The sequence below is a fragment of the Lutjanus erythropterus genome, chromosome 3 (genome assembly GCF_056507025.1).
Source record: "Lutjanus erythropterus isolate fLutEry1 chromosome 3, fLutEry1.hap2, whole genome shotgun sequence".
NCBI lineage: Eukaryota > Metazoa > Chordata > Actinopteri > Lutjaniformes > Lutjanidae > Lutjanus > Lutjanus erythropterus.
Window position 1 is genome coordinate 41871197 of NC_139319.1, and position 19753 is coordinate 41890949.

The 19753-nt window shown below is 38.4% G+C and overlaps 1 protein-coding gene and 1 long non-coding RNA gene across 2 annotated transcripts; both read right to left on the bottom strand.

Annotated features, from left to right (window-relative positions):
• Window positions 1–277: 277 nt before the first annotated feature.
• On the bottom strand, window positions 278–1285 carry LOC146330724 (GTPase IMAP family member 9-like). Its single transcript, XM_084711667.1, has one exon. It carries the CDS (start codon window positions 1283–1285, stop codon window positions 278–280), a length of 1008 nt encoding a protein of 335 aa, XP_084567793.1.
• A 4086-nt stretch (window positions 1286–5371) lies between these two features.
• LOC146330725 (uncharacterized) lies at window positions 5372–8483 on the bottom strand. Its single transcript, XR_014772691.1, has 2 exons — window positions 7553–8483; window positions 5372–7465 (listed from the first exon to the last, which is right to left on the bottom strand). It is a non-coding gene; the product is annotated as an uncharacterized LOC146330725 (long non-coding RNA).
• Between the last annotated feature and the right edge of the window lie 11270 nt (window positions 8484–19753).

The following is a 19753-nucleotide window of genomic DNA, read 5'->3' on the forward strand; positions in this document are numbered from 1 at the left end:
TCCATGATTTCCTTGTGGGCCACATAACCTTCATCCTTCAGTGGGCCACATTCGGTCCCCTGTGCCACATTTTGCCCAGGTCTGATGGAGACAGACATTTGTAAGATCTCTGTCTGCTGACCCTTGATTGATGGGACAGCTGACAAATAAAGTAAATTTCCATCATAATCCAGTGTTATATTGAGAAGATAGACTGACTGTTTCTTCCTCTCATGAATTTAAATAGTTAAATAATTCACTTTAGTACAGCAGACACATAAAAAGATAGGTAACCAAATCAGAGAATTGTACAGTCATCATCCACCACAGGTTGCGGCTGTACTCTAACTCTATATCTCTCTCTTTCTCTCTCTCTTTCTCTCTCTCTTTCCTCTTCAAGTTCTCTTTGATGCTGTTCCTCTAAACGTCTCTTCCTATCTTCATACTCCCTCTGTCTTTCCTCTTCCTCTCTCCTCCTTTCTACCTGTATTCTTAGACTCTCCATCATTCTCTCCCACTCCCTCCTCTCTCTTTCCCTCCTTCTTTCTTCCTCCCACCTTATTCTCTCTCTCTCTCTCTCAGCCTGGAGTTCCTCATTAATTTTCCTCATCTCGTTTTCATATTTTTCCTGAATCTTTCTCTCCATCTCCTCTCTTTCTTTGCGTATTTTTTCTTCTTTCTCTTTGAGGACGCGTTGTTTCTCCTCTTCGATTTTCCTTTCAGCCTCTTGGAACATTTCGTTGGTGTAGTGGCTTCCTCCGTTCTTCTGGACTATATTTCTGATCTTCTGGAGCAGCACACTGACCTGAGTGCGATCCTTCAGTTTATTGTTGAAGACGTGGTACTGGCCGTTACACCTGGCAACAAGTTCCTGCAGGTCTGCGCTTCCACCCAAGAACTCTTCTATGGTCATGTCTTCAAGAAGGTCACCACCAGTAAAGAGAACCATGCTGTATCTGTCTGCTGCCTGGCCAAAGATTTCTTGAATCCTCTGCACCGTCTGCTTTTCTTCCTCTGTGTATCTGCCCAGCCTGATGACCACCAGGAATACATGGGGTCCAGGAAGAGCAAATGAGATGCACTGGACTAAATCTTTAGCTGTTTTGTCCTTGCCAAACCTGGTGTCAAACAGACCCGGGGTGTCAATGACAACAACCTGTTGTCCATCCACCGTTGCTTTGCCCTTAGAACAGTCTACAGTCATAGACTTGGCACTGAACTTCGATTCAAAGCACCGTTGTCCCAGAATGGTGTTTCCAGTGGCACTCTTCCCATTCCCAGTCTTCCCTAACATCACTATCCTCATCGTCACATCCTTTTGTCCTGTTTGGAGAATAAATAACATTTGATATGAATCAAAACTTTAGATGTTATAGATATGATTTTATAAATTCCATCAACACCATGGAAGTTTTTACTGTCTGTGCAGAACATTAAGAGTCATAATTCCACACAGGACTCTTTATTGAGATCTTTCATTTAAACCTTACATATTTTAGAGATGTCTGATAAGTTTTTCAGGGCTGATATTTTCATTCTCTGTCTGATTTAGATATAGAAAACCTAAAAAAAGTATTCCTACATTGCTCAAGCTCTACCTGTTTCACATTTCCTGTTTCATATTTCAGTTTTCTCAGGAGCAGTAATTGACTTCATATCGTTATGCACAGCAGATCACACTCACAAAAATGGCTCCATTCTGAGAAGTGATATTCCAGTTTGTTTTGATTCGAATGGAGTGAAGATTTTCAGTAAGTGTTGACGGGAAACTAAGACCTAACCAGGGGTGGATCTAGAGGGGTGGCATGGGGTGGCATTGCCACCTCTAAAAGATGCCTGACCACCCCATCTGCCACCATAGTTTTGGACAGTTCTAGTTCAAAATGCATGTATGTAAAGTTGGGCTGGATGGAAATTTACAAAGCTGAAGCTCCAAGTACATGACACTCTAATATATACAATTCAATGATGTTAAAATCTCCATGCCACCCTCTGCCGAAACTACACAACCCAGCCAATGAAGGGAACAAATACTATCCAATCAGGGGCAGAGTAGGGCGGGTCATTACTTTGCTCTCCTGGTAAAAAAAAAACCAAACAAACAAACAAACAAAAAAAATATGTGGTATCTGTAGCTCTGTGTGCAATAACCATAGCTCAATGCCAAATCAATGTTTTTTTCTTAGGATCAAACATCACATTGTAAATTGTAAATTGTCTTAAATAAAATGAGCACAATAGTATTATAACTTACTCAGATCTTGTCTGCTGGACATGTTTGGGTGACAGAGTGAAGGTGCTGCTGGTCCCAGTGCTGCTGAGGATCAAAGTGTTTCTGCTGCTCCTCCTTTTTGTCTGATGGCTTCAGGAAGCAAACCACAGCTAACAGTTACACAGTGAACATCAGAGTGAAAGTGAAACTGAAACGAGGCGAGTTCTCTTAAAGCAGGGATTATTACAGTCTGTGCAGACAAGTACAACCAGACTTTTGACTCTGTATTTTATTGGCTCAAAGACATAATATTAACTGAAGTACTATTCTTACTATACAGTAAGAATTCCCCGTTGAGGCTGTTGGAATATCTAGAGCTTCTGACAAATTACTGGGGGGGATTCCTGCCTCAGTGTGCTGTCAGACAGTAAATAAATACATGATTTAAATAAAAGATCAAATGGAGACAGGAAAAAATGGATTAACAGATTACAATGAGGGGAGGGGGGCACTCAACAAACTGGTGTATTTGATGCCTTGGGAGTGAGGCTGGGCTGCTTATTGTAAACAACAATACCATAAATAAATTTAAAAAATCTGTGTAAATACTGCTAAAAAAAATTATGAGACGTCATTGCTGATATCCTTAATCACATGGAGCTATTTTTAATAGAAGTATCTTCTCTTCCCTGTTGCTTTTCCTTGAAAGGTGAAGCATTCGTTTGTTCATTCAAGCAAAAGCAACAGGGAAAACAAATTAACATGTGAAAATAAATCTGAACACTTATAATTATTATTTTATGTTACTTTTGGTTTTGTTTCCATATTTTTATTTAGATTTTGTTTTTATTTATTTTAAAGATTTATTCTTTTTTTATACAGCACTCCTATAACCATAGTTTAGGGTTGTACGACTCATTCATCAGAGAGCCAGTGTAATACATTTTGATCAACATGACATAAGGAACTGCTAAGTGAGAAAACAGCAGACAGTTGTACAAAGATATAATGTGCCAAATTGGTGCAAAAGAATGTGAGAAATTCATGACGTACACAGAAGACAAGAGGATGTGGAGGTTCAAGTATCTGTAAATACTTGAACTGTATATCTGAGTTCAGCTGTACTCCTCTGATCATCCCACACTCACCCCTCCCTTCTCCATTTACAAGAAATGGCAGCAGTTCTCTCAAACACCAGGGTGGACCACATGTCTGCTCCCCCTATAGGATGAAATGTAACAGCACGTGTTCTGTGGTTCTATAAACAGAACATACTGTTCACTAACAATGTGAACAGTGTGTCCACACAGAACTGAGTCTGACCAGCCTTAAAGTTTTTCTCATGTGCTTGAACAAATTCATTCATTTAAACATAAAGCACACAACTTCCACACAACAGCCCCTCAGCCTGAATGCACCTAAATATGGCAAAATAATAAGTGAATAATATAATAATAAGTTTTAACATCAGTTACATTTTTAAAACCTTTACCTTTTAATAAACATCCCTATACTAGTTTAAGCTTCACATTTTTTCTTTTAACAACACAACACAGTCAGTTTATACACTCAGAATGATTCATTGTCACAGTTGTGACCCACTAAATGCCCAACTATTGATTGAAGACAAAAAAAATGGATCTTTTAAGTGTGTAAGTGGTGTACAGACTTTTGTATAAATTGTAATTGTAAGGTTTACAAGTTCATTCATGCATTTTAGAAATTTACCAAAAATATATTTACAATGTTTGTACAGTCAATTATTTACACATTTTATTATTTTCATATTAACATGTTAAAATATTCACAGCAGCGTTGTTAAAAACAGTTAAATAATTTACTGGATCTGCCTGTGTAATTCTCACACATATTTACCTCTGTCTAAGTCCTTCTAGCTTCTAATTGGTTAGGTAAGGGACATGTGACCAATAACTAGGAAGTGTAACCAGGGAAATGTTGTTGGGAAGCTGCTGAAGTGTGGAGAACAGTAAAGAGCTGAACATGTCTGTCTCCATCCTGTTGTTTATTCTCAACAAGAGTGATCCCACCTCCACACATCGAACCTTCACGTTACATAATTAATTAACAAATCTAATTTTGATGACCTCAGAGCAGACCAAGCCTTGGGGACCCCTTGTGATTTTTGCCGCCCCCCTCGGGGGTCCCAGCCCCCAGGTTGGGAACGAGTGCAACAAAATGCAGCCCTCAGTATGACCCGGTTCAGCCTTAATTTGTGCCATATGCCAGAGATTTTAGGAGACATTGATTATGCCAGATAAGCAGTATGGAGGATTTTTATTTATTTATTTATTTATTTATATATTTATTTTAATTGTTCTTTACATTTGAAATATGATTGGGAAATTTTGCACCACTGTTTTCCTGTGAAACTCCAGCAGTGTTTTATCTGACCCTCAATTGGCACAAGGGTGAGTACATATTGACTGACTTTTCATTTTTGGGTGAACTATCCCTTTAATTGTGTCTTAGAAACTGAGAAAAACAGTAATGTTAGATGGTAATGAGGCGTCTTGAGTGTAGCTCACCTTTACTCCTGTCTGACATGTATTAAACAGAGACAGTCTTTGCTCTCCAGGTTAATGAGTTCAGCAGATCTGCACTGCAGACGCCTTTTTGGTTTCAGTCTGTTGTTTGTTCACAGAACTCGGTACATGTGAGGGCAGATGAGGAGAAAATAGCTCTCTGTGTGAGTATGAGAAAGTAAACTTATCTCTGCTGTAAAAGAGGAAGAAATGTGGACTGACAGATGGTATCTGAGGAAGAGGCCTCTGTGGGATCTGTACCTGTGACAGTAAAACTCACAGCCGCTGCAGACCTCATGATTCTTCTGACTGATAAGTATTTTACATGAAGAAAAGATGAAGATTAAAGGAGAGACAAGAAACACTTCAAACTCAGTTTGAAGTTGTCATGGTAACATCATTACTTTGGCTATTTCCATCATGTTGGTGGTATTTTCATTATTAGAGGAACCAAATACACTCAAAAAAAAAAAAAAAAATTAAGCCAAAAATGTGGACGTGTTCATTTCATTAATACACATAAAGTTCAGGTGAACTTTTACATAAAGCGTTTTTTTTCCATAATTTCATATAAAGTTTAGAGGAAGTTTTACATAAACCTTATGTGTTTATTTAAGCACCCCACACACAAGAAAAGTTCTGCAAAAGTCAAAGCTTTATTGTAAACCCAGCAGTACTTGAGCATAAAAGCCAATGGCTTTACACTGTAATCAGTAAAACTCATCATCTCTAGGTGCACTATGTAAGACTTTTAAACTCAGAAATGAAACTCAGTCACAATATTGAGGTAATAATACAAAAACATGAGCCCCACATGATGACAGCATAAACAGTAAAACAGCATTAAAGTATGCTGTCCTTTGTTTGTTTTGTTTGTAATAAAAACCAAAACAGTCTGTTTAGACATGAAAATCAATCAGGGTTTTTTCCCCCCAAACTACATTGTGCACCTTTAATTAAGGAACAATGAAACAACCTAAAGCTCTAGTGTACAACAATTACTATTACTATTATATTATTATAATCAGCTCCAAATAACTGTATTTCTGTGATTTGTTTTACCTCAAGACTAAGTGGAGAAAACAGTTGCAGTCTGTTGGCAAAGGAACGCAAAGAAGATGGCTGCGAAAAGCTCCTGATGATGTTGTCCTTCCTTAGTCTTGAAGTAAAACAAATTACCTCCTAGGCACCAGCACAGGAATGTGAAGATTCAAAACGCTGCTACACTAGAGATACAAAGAATTATGTGGAGCTGAGGCTTAATCTGCATTGTGTCAACTCATTTGTCAATGGATGGAATGTAATGGCCATTCATTTATGTGTAACTTTTATGCACTAGAGCTTTAAATTCATATATAAAAACATAAAAATTTTAACACCTTAAAACTTTTGAGAACATTACATTTTAAGAACATTACATTTGGCATTCATCAGGAACAGAGTTTCTAACACATAAGAAAAATCTGTAATCACTAAAAATAACAAATCACAAATAAAAATGTGGCTTTCTTGGGTGTTGATATCACAGATCATAATCAAGGCAGAAGACTTCATTCCACCAAGATTTCAACAAAAAAACAAAACAAAAAAAACACCCATATCAAACAAAAACACCACTTGCAAATTCTATGCTATTATAGTGGCTGCAAATCCTCACCAAAATTAATTGGAAAGCAAATAAAAAAAACCTTTTGCCTGTATTAAAAGAAATCAGAAACAAATTAACTAATGAGTTGTAGTTCCAAGGATACCTACAGCATCACCAGAATGGACAGAGCAAGCCCAGCTTACTTGCACAATAAAAGTGAAGCATGCTTAACATTCAACAGTCAATTGTAGGTTTGAGTGCATGAAATAGCAGAATGAATATGCCAAACATATCTGACATATTACATGAAGGCATCTTCTTATGCTGGAGTAACATGCAGTGGAATTCCATGGACGTCATTAAATAACTCCTAATGACATTAACATTTCCATTCTAAACATCCAAACTGACTTAAGTTGAGGAATCTGAACTGTCACTTGCTAACATTTAAAGTGGTAATTCAAGTTCAAATTCAAGACAGTTTCATAGAAGTCCTTTTGCTTCTTTCTGTCACTGCTGAGCAAATGACATTGATTCATCTACCAGTTCAACAAAGTTGAAGTGAAAGGTGTAACAAAGATGGAACAAAAAAGATCTCTAAGTATAAAAGGGTCCAGTTTCCGCTAAATGCTCCACACCTGCAACATGAGATCCTAAGAACTAATGAGTTCAAATGGAAGTGTCAATGGAAGATGCCAAAACAACAACAGAAATGTCACTTTTACTGGAAATCTTTGTTTTGCTCCTGGGCTTGGTTCCAATGAATTTCCAGGTCATCAAAAGAGCATTGTCCAACGAACCGTCCAGCGCTGTACTTGTGCATGCTTACTGGAGCATCTTTATCTTAAGTGTTTGGACCTTTGGGGACAGTCTGTTACCATCCAAGGTCATCAGCACTTTCTGGAAGAACTCAAGTGTGTATTTGAGTTCCTGTGGATAACTCAGGTTGAGTGTGTAAATGAGTCCTAAAAGCATGGCAAATCCAGAGGAGATGCTCCGCAGGTTGCTTAGGAGCTCCACACCCTCGATCACAACTCCAACAGCCTCTGGCTCGTCCTCTTCATCAGCACCTTCTTGGTGAATCATGTAAATCCCCATGGTGGTCTGTGCAATCTCTCTCTTAGCTTCCTCACTGTTGACAGTCTAATGGTGAAAAAAAAGATCGTTATGAAATAAAGAAAACATTTTAAGTTAAATACTGAAAGCTTACAGTAAAATGCTATTACTAACCAAGTACTCCTTTACAAGTGTGTTGCTATCCTCGTTGAGGTAGGCACACAGACATCTTATGACACACTCTCTCTTCACTTCAATGTTGTCCCTCTGAAAATGAAGGCATATTAAATATGAGTCTCCAAACTCAAATTTAAGACATTTTCCAGGACACTGTTTATACTAGTTTAAGACAGTGATTATGATAGCCAACTAAAACTTTTTTTTTAATTAATTAAATTTTTTTTTACATACTGTCAGGTAACTCAATGACTGGACAGTTGTGGCTATTGCCATCCTGCATAATCATGACCAATGTTTGGGAAATCAAATTCTGATGACTGGCAGAAGATACTGCAGCACTAAAATGCTTCTGATGTGTATACTTGTTCTTTTGTGTCACACAGAACTAAGAAATAACTGATTAAAATGATTGAAATGAACCACAAGTAGCAAATTAAGAAAGAACACTGGAGAATTTCACCTATTTTTTGTGTGACATTATTGTGGGGATAGCTGTTACACACCTTTTAATGTACTTAATGAAATGACAGAGTACACTGAGTAGGACCCAAGCACAGTAGATTGACCAGCTTTTTGGCCCATTAATCATTGAAAATAACTGTAGTGATATCCATATATTTTACTCGATTATTTACATAAATACAGATATGGCTTATAAAGACAGAGACACAGCTTATTAAGATCAAATAAATAATCTGTTCCTGGACAAATTTTATGATTAGCTGATGAATTTTCTGAGTGGTTCAAGTTTTTGAAATGAGTTAATATCTCATACCTGCTATCATAAAATCTTACGGTTGGTTGATTTGCTTTCTCACCACCAGTCCAGTTTTTTTGCCACACCAAAGTTCAAATGACAGCTTTCACAGTAGTCCACATGAACCAAACTAGCTGGGTAAACGGACCATGGCCCAATTTAACTGAACTAAACAGGCTAGGTATACAACCAACCACAGAAATGCTGTCAGTCAATCCCTGGTGCGGACCAAACAGCCAGACTGAGACAGTCTCAAAGTGTGATCTCAGCCCACCTCTTTTGTGGTTCATTTGAGGTGTGAAAGCAAACCAACTAACCACAGGATTTCATGATAGCAGAAAGCATGGGATTTTAGAATAATTTTAGATGATAAACTACAAATAAATCCATCTGCTGATTTTGAAATCTGTTCAGGAAGACTTCTTGAAGCAGCCATGAATAGGTTCTGTTGGTATATTTAAGCAAATCATTTGGTAACCATGATAACGCAAAAGTGCGTCAGTGCAGCAATTTTCCCTGAAGAATGGGTCAAAAGCAGTTAAAACTGTTGCGCTTATATCCTGCTCCATGTACTCTGCCAGTTCATATAGTTCATCAAAACATGTGGCCGTGATACCACAGTAATTAGCCTCAAATCATTTCTGTAGAAGCCACATCCTTTTCATCCCATCTGTACCTGTCATTATTCATAACATGTAGTCAATGTGCTGTCAAATACTTACGTTTATAATCAGTTTCTTTGTGAGCTCTTTGTCACTCAAGGATATAAACACATCAGAAGGATTTAAGTGCTTCATAAACATCTGTCATAAGCTTCTGACAGCAATTTGATTTCCTCATGAGAGTTACCTTTCGGTCTGTATAATTTTATACTTACTTCTCTTGATTTATTTGTAAAATAAATGAATAGTATTTATTTGTCAACATGAACCACACCAGGACTAAAATGCAACAAGATGTCACTTTTTCCTTGGTTTGGACCACATGAACAAAAATGCAGCTGTGAACAGTTGAGACTTATAGATTGATTTGCATAAAACTTTGTGAAATTCCATTAAAAAATTATATTTTATATATTATAGGTTTAAGAATATATATAAGAATAACCCTTCTCAACCAAGTGTGAGACTGAAAGAAAGATTTTATTTGGTTAAATAATGCAACAGTTTAATGTACTTGCCTTAGCTATCGGAGCCATGAGCAATCGGATCTTCTTTCCAGCTGCTCCCCCTCTGCTGCTGAAAACCTTGATTAAGTTAGCTGTGTCAAGTTGTCCGAAGAACTTGGCTTGAAGCGGCAAAGTTGTTATACGCATGAATTCAGCATTTATCTGTAAGAGAAAACGTGAAAGAAAATACATGAGATATCTAAACAATAGTGATCCAAGTTTCCATGCTTAATGAAGAAATATTTTATGAGCCGAAGAGAAGGACAAACAGACTTTCGACTATATCAGGAGAATTGTTATTGGGGCACTATCTTTTATAAGTCCTTGAAACTTGGGCAGTTGAATTACAACCAAACAGCCAAAATTGAGCTATATCTTCATGAATGAGGTGCTCAGGTCTGGATGTAACATTCTGTAATGAGTTTTATAATTTGTCTTTATGTGTTCTTAAAAATATCAGTACTACATTTTTAACACAATGAGGCCTGTATGCATTCGCTAGCCACAAAGCAAGATGACAATTTTCCAATTTGGTGCAGGCTGCTTCATTGCCATGTAATTTTTACACCAGAGCAGGCAACCCCATGCCACAATGGGCCAACCATCTACACAGGATTTTACTTCAACTAAGTATTAAGTTAAATTATATTTTATAATCAGTCTTTGACATTCATGTTCTTAACAAATATTATCCACACAATATCATGGAAAATAACAGTTCACAAGGAATTTACAGTAGAATAATGTTAAGACTAAATAAAACAAGCTTTTACTCAGGGAAAAAAAATATTTGTACATAAAACAGCACACAAAACGTCAATAGTAATACTCACTTCACTCACTGTAAACAAGGCAGGCCACCTGTTTACAAATTCAGAGATCACAGGTGCATCCTGGACAACCTCCTGATGTCTGTAGGACGGTGCTTTGCATTTTCTCCCTGACCACAGCTTCATTGTTCCTCTTTTTCACCTCTGTCAAGAGAGCTAACCGTTCATCTTCAAGACTCTGTCTTGTTTCACCACCAGGGAGGGATGGCAGGAAGTTTACCTCTGCTTTCCTTGGTTTTTTGATGTTTTCAGCTGCCTTGTCTTGACCTTTGCGTTTGTTCTTGAGAGAGTTTATGCTGACTTCTGGGAGTCCAATCTTGCAAAGTTTTGTGCGAAAATTGGCAACCTTTGTCTTCAGATATTGTTTCCATCCCTCATGGCCAGCACAAGTTCCTCTTTGCCTCAAGCATGGATGAGTATGCACCAGAACTTCTGCAGCCTCTTCAATTTGGGAGTCACTGGGATATGCTGTGCATTTAAAGATCTCTTCAGCCATACCTTCAAGAATAACCATTCTTAGCTTTGGTGGAGGGATAAGAAGAGTGCCATTTACTCTGAATTCTGCATTTGCTGTTTGGAGCTGAATTTCAGCTAAATATGAAAAGTGGGGAACAATGAAGATTGGAGGCCAACTGGAGGTTCTTGACTCTGGAACTGGATCCAAAATGATGGTGTCTGCACTGCCAAATGAGTGATCAGAAGACAAACTCGCTTGGTCAAGGGATGGAGAGCTGAGTGTGTTTGCAGATGAGCTTCCTGGGATCTCAGAACTGTGCGATGTTCTGGGTGAAGTTATTGGCATGCTGGTGCTGCAGGGTGATAGAGTCTCTGGAATGCTGGAGCTCATTTCTTCACAAGAAAAAAAATATCACTTTGAGAGTATCCCTATCTCTTATTTCACTGGTTGAAATAAGATTAATATATTCATTTCCAAAGTCTACATCCTTGTATTGGAGCGTGAATTGCTCTTTCAGTCCAAAAACAGTCTTTATCTCATGGATAAGTTGATCCACAGATGCTGGCATCCCTGACGTGAGGGTAAGTTTTCTGGCATCATCTCCACCAAAAATGATTCTGAGGTGGATGGGACTTGACATCTTTCATTCAACCTATTATAGAGAACAAACACAGAAAACAGAAGTTATATAAAGTACACAACCATTACGCAGCTTCATATCAGACCGTCAGCTAATGGTTATTTTCATCATTAGTTGATCTGAGGTTTCCCATAAGGTCACTCCAAATGTATAACTTGAGCCTAGACTTCCTTTGTTACATTTTCAGCAGGAAGTCTTAGCACATAAATAAATCTAAAAGTGACAAAAAAAAAAAAAAAAAAGAAAGAAAAAGAAAAGAAAAAAAATCTTGTTAATGCTTTGAATACTTTTGATGCAGCTGGCAGAAGCAACTCAACACCATCACTAGAAGTGCTTGTTTCTGCCTTGGACTGGCTTGGATTGTTTTTCTAAGTCCATCAAGATAATGGGAAGAAGTGCTACAGAGACGGACTTTAAGATACATTGTTTAACCCAGAAACAACAGTTTCAGTAACCAAACTCCCTTAACAAAACTCTTAATTTTATCATCATCAGAAACAATAAAACCCAGCAAAACTGTTTTGACTCATGTTTCTACTGGTCCATTGATCACCAACTGTGGTTTTGTCAAAATAAATATATGTTAGATGTGAAAATGTTCTGGCTGTACATGCCGTTTCTCCCTGCTGCTTCTTTGATGCCCCCCTCCTTCTACTACCTTACGCTTATAAATCAACATTTTTTTGTCAAAGTCTGTGAATAAGAGGTTTATTTCATCCAAACCGGAGCAGGCGATTGAACGGTGGAAAATGAGTCAAGCCAGTTTTGGTGAGTTTTATCTTATTGAGTTTCCATGAAGTGAAAGATTTCATAAAGATTGTTTCTTGTTAAACAAAACATCTTGCTTTCAAAAAAAAAAAAAAAAACACAAACATTTACATGACAAAATTGTTTAGTATTATTCTGCATTTTTTAAGATGGCTGACCAGTTATGCAATTTTTTGTTGCACACCTAGTTCATAAAATTAGTGAGGGAAAAAAATACATTATAGACCCACCTTATACAATGATATGTCTTTTCAAGGTAACCATCCGTCTTACACCTACAGTGTACTCACAGAGTGACTACACAACTAGGGCAACCTCTAGGACATAGTCACTTCATATGCTCGGAAGTGCTCATGATACCACGCACACAAGATTCTTACAACAAAGCTCAAGCTGTTCTTGACAATGCACATTTGAAGAATTTCTGCAAACTCTGGCATACCACAGGTTGAACCATAAGGAATCAGCATGCCAATTCTGTAAGAGATTCCTTTGTTAGTTGCATTTTTGGCTAGATGTACCTCATTCATCATGGGATATTTTTGCCTGAGGCTTGCCACTACTTCCTTGTTCAATACATCCACAGGAAGTGTGGAAACATTTGCAACTTCTAACAAGGATTTAAGGTGGGATGCATTGATATGATATGCAATCATCTGCTGGTGTTTGGTTGCTAGTGTGAGCGATATATTCTTGAAACAATTTGTATGCCAAGCAACTTCCTTAAAGAAGCTATGCTTTGCTTCAAACCCCATAGTCCATCACCCCACTAAAGGCCCAAAACATTTGATCATTTGAGGGTAATGTTCAAGAAAGTGATGTTTTGGTAATAGTCGTTCAGGAAAAAGCTCCAAGTATCTACCTCTGTGTTCTGTGATTTTGCAGGCCAGGTAGGCAATTGTCTCTTTATTATGAAGAGGGGCAACAGCAAGTTCAACAATTTCTTTTAAATCAAGCAACACAAGCCAAGCAGACTGTCTCTGGTATCAAGTCACCTATGATAAAAGGAAGCAACCTTAATAAATTCCAATTTTCGTGGGCGTTGCCTCCAATGGTCTTTGTAGAGGTGTAAGTGTGTGGTATAATATGAGGTTTATTAGTTCTATCCCCCCACTTACATGGAAAGTTCAGGATTAATTCGTTAAGAGTGTTGAGAGACAGATACTTTTTAGAAATTAGTATAACAATGCAGAGGGCAATCTCTACTGGAATAACACCCTCAAATAAGTCATGAATGATGTCAGGGGGGTAGCCCTGACTAACATGAAAATAAGATAAATTCTTGGTAAACACACACTCTCTCTTTACACCACAAAAGATGGTTGAGTTTTCTCTTGCAAATGTAACTTGTTTGTCATGTATGTCTTTTGTTCGAATCTTAAAATGGCCTGACTGAACAGCCTTAGTCTGAATATCTGATCGCTCACCTGTACAAAACCTGCAGAAGTAGAGACCCGAAAAGCTTTCAGTGAAGCCTGCTATGCCGTGGGCTCCTAAATTATCTGCAATTACCGACTGGATTGTGCCTTTCACAAATTCTCCAAGACCTGAAACAAAAACACCATGCTTCTCTAAAATAACCAAATCCTGTAAAAGGGGCTCTAAAATTTTTTCATAGCCATACACCCTTACATCAGTAGTCTTGCATAATACAGCCAAGTAGATGGAAGAAAGAGCTGAGTGAGATCCAGGTGGTAAATTATTCAAAATCCAATAGACACCACACAGTTTATGAGTTTTTATCGACGTGCCTGAGGGGTTACAAACTTCAAAGTCATCAACATATAGCGATACTGATCATTTCAAATCCTTTCCAGTGAAAAACACATTTTCTTTATGGTAAATTCCATCTCTTATCAATTTGTAGTGCACTACACCTGAAGTATTTTCCTTCGTCTTGTGGGTATGGATTACACTTTTTAATATGTCACTATTACTTAACAGATGCTGCAAAGACGATAAAATAGGAATATACTGAAATGTCCTATTGGTCTTAGGACAAAGGATGTACTCAACTGGGCTCACCACATTGAAATGTTTTTTATAATATTGCTTCCTTTTGTAAGCTGTAGCCAGGGGCCCATCTTTTGCAAAGGCTTTGGCCACAGGATTGGACATGCACACTTCTTGAGCAAGCTCTTTGACTACTGACTCATCAGCTTGAACAATGTGATTTTTAAGAATGTTAGACAGACTGTTAAAGGTGATGGGAACAGATGGGGAGCTTAACAAATAGTGTAATTCATGCAGTAATTCATTAATAGCTGTGGCTGGTACAAACAAAATATGTTCCAACTTCAACAGAACTGAGGCGATGTTCTCAACAACTTTGGGAATATCTTCAATACTGGAAAAACTATGTGTAGCAAAATCAGATTCAGATTGTGCATCTGTGTCTGCAGCACCGCAGGCAACGTCAACAACTGATTCTTGTAATCCAGTAACTATACTGACAACCTCAGGTTTAAAATCATTTAAAGTATGGGGATTGTGCTTCCCATTTCTGTGGGTTTGAAATGTATTATAGACATTAGTTTTAAACACACAACCTTTAAACATGCATGTTACTGTTTCATGTCTACGTAAATGTTCATTTACATGACTGAAGTAATCTCTTTCATTTGAAATCTCATGACATGCATACAACTGACATGAAAATATAGATAACTCAGATATCTTTGAAGATGCTTGGGTTTAGTGACTATGGTATATATGACTCAAAAGATTATTCCATAATATAAATGTGCAGGGACAATTAGAATATGGGCATGGATGCCTGAACCTGTTTCCATGGTGGCCATGCTTTAGCTTGCAATGTTTAAGCAATTCATACCTGCTTACTACTGATATTCTGCACACCTTACATTCCCACACGCCCATTCACATATTGTACCTAGAAAACAAAAAAGAACATGGTCAAGATGTAAGTTTGCTGCCACCTTTGAAGAAAAAAAAAGAAAAAGAAAAAAGTGTTAATATAGATCTTACTAATACCATTAGACATACTCACCTAAATTGAGAGGTTGCCCTTTCAAGATATTAGCTACCCTGTTGGTTTGGCCCTCTGATGTTGTATCTGTAAGGGAAAACAGTACAATATTAGCTTCCAACCAGGATGAGAAACAGGCAGCTGCAGAGGTTTGCGTGCATGTAGGGCTGCGCAGTATACACGGTATGACGGTAGAAACGATATAAATTTGGCCACGGTAGAGATTTGTGCTCTGCCATCATACCGTCGATGACGTCACCGCACCTTCCTCGGTGTGAAAATGGCACAGTAATGGCGGAGAAGGAGGGGCTAGTAAAAAAAAAAAAAGAAAGAAAGAAAAAAACGGTGCTACATCCATGATTTGGACGTGGTTCGGGTTTAGAAAGTCGGATGTTGAGCAGAAAAATGTCATCTGCAAGATGTGTGTCCGAGTCCGGACCCAGACGCCGTCCTATACAGGCCCGGACCTATAACCAATAAATTATTAATAGATTTTATTTTTTTCACGGGACACTTCTATTTTAACTGGCGCAACTTTTCTAGTCTTTCTGCCTCTGGTTTATCTGATCAGGAAACACACAGACCAACTGCAGAGAAGCTGCGTGTGGAGGAGACTGTTGTTAATGACGAGTTTATTACAACACAAACTAACGTGATGGTTAATGACATCATCACCAACCAGATGCACTTATAAAATTAAACAACTGTATAAGGAGGCCTGTAAGTAAAACAGGAGAGTCTGTGTTTCTCTGTGAGAAACTTTCAGATCTTCTCACAGCAGAGTGAACAGGTGAGGGAAGAGAGGAGGACAGACTGATCACTAATCAATCAATCAATCACCTCTCGGACTGATTAAAAAATAAAAATGCCAAAATTGGTGACAAACCAAACCTGGGTGTCCACACAAATAAAGTCTTTGTGTGAAACACTGCAGAGTGTAACATCGTGCTGTTTACAGACAGTCTGCTGTCTGTAGTTTGACAGAGACACAGAGAGGGTCGTGTCTAGAAGGGAACCCTAGACCCGCGAAAGATCGCGCGAGTTTGATTATTTTAGTAGAAATAACAGAAACAAATCTCGCGAGAGTTGTGCAAATAAAGAGTTACCTTATAGACACGACCGAAAAAGGTGTGCGGCTCCAAAAATAGAAACTCATGTCGTGGTGTCGATGTTTTTAATGTGGCGGGCCGCCATAAATAAAACACTATTCACTGATCCACAGAGAGTCACTGAAACACTGATCACTGACCTGCTGTGATGGACAAAATACTCACATTCTTTACTTAGGTATTTTTTTGTACAGATTTTTACAGGATTACAGAACCTATTCATTGTTTTTGCCATTTGCGTTATAGAAACCCTCTCTTACTTGAAGTACTATTTACAATATCCACTTTATTTTTGTAAGAATTTTTGTACTTCTGAGGCACTATCCTTACTTCTGTTGTTCTTCTGCACAATAAATGCTCAAACAAATTACATTATATCTTTGCTTTTTTATTGTTGTTGTTTTTTAAATCAATTTAGTTTTTCTAAGGGACTACAAAACCCATTCAGAAACACTTCCATTATAAGTTTTACACCACAACATTTATACTGCAATAAATACCGTTACCCTGAAGGGATTCAATTTATACCGTGATATGAATTTTGGGTCATACCGCCCAGCCCTACGTGCATGCAATAGTAACTCTTTATGGTAAAAGTACATCTATTTCTGTGACATTATGCATCAAAAAGAATGAATACATGAATGTAATGCTTCATGAACTATCAGTCATGTACAAAAATTAACAGCATCTCATGCAGGACTTAATGCAAAATCAATACGTAAATTAAACAATAAATCTAAGCTATTTCAATCATAATTTGAGTTTTTACTCTTCATGTCTTCATAAATAATTCCAGCATTAAAAGAAAAGACGAAAAAAATTGATCACAGCAGTGCATATTCCTCCAAATATTAGATGTTTCGCTAAAGATCAACAAGACATTATTGAGAAAGGACAGATGACTGTTTTTCGTCTTATTCCTAAGTTGTCAAATTAAAGTATTTGGTTAAGAAGAGTCAATGTTTTTTGTTTTTGTCTAACTTGCAGATAAATGTCAACATTTTAATAACACCATTGCTTACTATGGTGTATTTTCTGGCTGGGTAGTGAAGCAAATCCAAATTATTCCACTGCAATGCTTTTTTTCAGGATTTGGCTGGTGCTAATTATGGTCCTAGAATGATACTTGACCGCCTATTATGTTATCCATGAGTTTTAAATACCAACCAAGTCACTCCTGTCGAGGTGCAAACATGATTAAATAACAATGAAGTGTTAGCAAGTTGAGGAGCGAGTCAAAGCAGCAGGTGATAGCCAATTAAAATTAAGAGCTCATGTTAGCTTCTGGCATGATGCAGTCCAAGCAGCAGTCACCGGCGACTCTGTGTCTCGCCTCAGAAGTGAGAGACCGCAATATAACCTAGCAAGTGTTGTTTCACTGAGCGGGTTAGCAGATGCTAGCGGACCATGATGCCACAGAGTGGCTATCAACGCAGCCCGAATGGCCCCAAGTTAAGTTCACCGTAGGTCCTCATATTATACAGCAACTATGACTAATTTGGTTGTACTTGTTAGTTCATGGTTAACGAGACAGGAGCCAGTTAGCTAGTGCTAGCACTTGCTAGCAGGACATGAGGCAGCTAAGCGTTAGAGCAGACACGCATTAACCTAAATTCACAGACCTCTTACACAGTAGAACAATCACACTCGCTTAAGTAAATTAAAAAACAAACTTAAAATGAATACACTTATCTAAATAACATCGCCATGGAGTAGTACAATAAATGGGAAATCGTTGAAAAACTTACCGAACCTGCCGCTAATTCTGCGCCATTTTCCCATTCGTTACGGTGAACGTATGCCATGCGAAGAGGTCGCGGGGTCCATAGACATATATACATAGACGCCGCATTGAGTGCTGAATCATACGTCGACATCGCCACCATATTGGATGTGGCAAGAGCGAACGGAGAATATGCCTTATTCATTCATGCAGAGTGGCGACACACGGAAAAAGCTGTGGAAGACCATTCTTTTCCAAGGTTTTTAGCTTACAAACACACACACACACACACACACACACACACACACACACACACAGAGACTGTAGTTGTATAGTTGTATAGATATATGTATGTATATATGTTAGGGGTGGAACAGATCAAAAAACTCATGGTTCGGATCGTATCACGGGTTTGAGTCACGGATCGGATCATTTTTCGGATCAGCAAAAAAGAAAAGAGTGGTGTGGTTAGGGTTAAATTATTTTAGAAATGCGCTTGTCTTTGATCTTTGTCCGTCTGTAATTATCACCATAGTTATGTGATGTAATAATAATGATAATAGTAATGATAATGGTAATAATATTAAAAACTTAAAACTTATACAGTGCTGTACTATGTATATACTATACATCAGAGGTAGCCAACACGGTGCCTGCGAGCACCTGGTCGCCCGCACGGGCCCAAGGAGTCGCCCACAGGACATGTTCTAAAAATAGAATAAGTCACCATAGAGCTCAGTCTAAAACTTGTCTAAATTATTTTTTTTTTCTTATCAATAACACTTGCATAATTGTAGAAAATGGCAAGTTTGCATATAACATTTTAAAAATAAAAATATATTATGTATTAACTTTACATCGTCTGGGGTCAAAGTTTAACGTAACATAATTATCACGCAAGACCTTGCACGTCCATAGCGAGCGGCCAGGCGAGCTAAGTAGGTCAGCGGTTAAGATGGCAGAAAAGTGAAAGAAAACGTACTATTTTCAAGAGGAGTGGGAGGAAGAGTTCTTCTTCACAAAAGTGAAAGAAAAGAGTATATGTCTCATCTGCTGGGCGACTGTGGCGACGGTGAAGCGGCACGATGTCAAGAGACACTTCATTACATGCCACAAGAGTTTCAATGCTAGCTACGCACCTGGCAGCGCATTGCGGGCAGAAAAAGCCCGCGAGTTAAAGGCAGCTTTGGGCAAACAGCAGTCTTTTTTCACGAGGCCAGTGAAAAAGTCCAAAAAAGCAACTGAAGCTTCGTTTAGAGCTTCACATTTTTTGACGAAGAACAAGAAACCCTTTTCAGATGGAGATGTACTGAAAGGAGCAATGATGGTGATTGCAGACACCGTGCTCAAAGACGAGAAGAATGGTGCCGAAGTCATCTCTGCTCTCTCCGACGTCCAACTGGGGGCAAGTACGATCGCCAGAAGAGTGTCAGCTATGTCTGGGAACTTGACAGAGCAACTGGACCGGGATCTGAGAACGTGCAGGTGGTTTAGCATCCAGTGTGATGAGTCAGTGGACACCAGCAGTACAGGGCAGCTGATGGTGTTTGTCCGAATGGTGTTTCATGATTTCTCCACGAAAGAGGAACTCCTGACGTTACTGCCACTGAAGACAACAACAAGGGGTGCGGACATCTACAACGTGGTAAAGGAGTATTTCGTGGAGAAAAGGGTACCATTGGAAAAGCTGGTGTCTGTGACAACAGACGGCGCTCCTGCCATGACAGGCCGACATTCAGGCTTCATTGCGC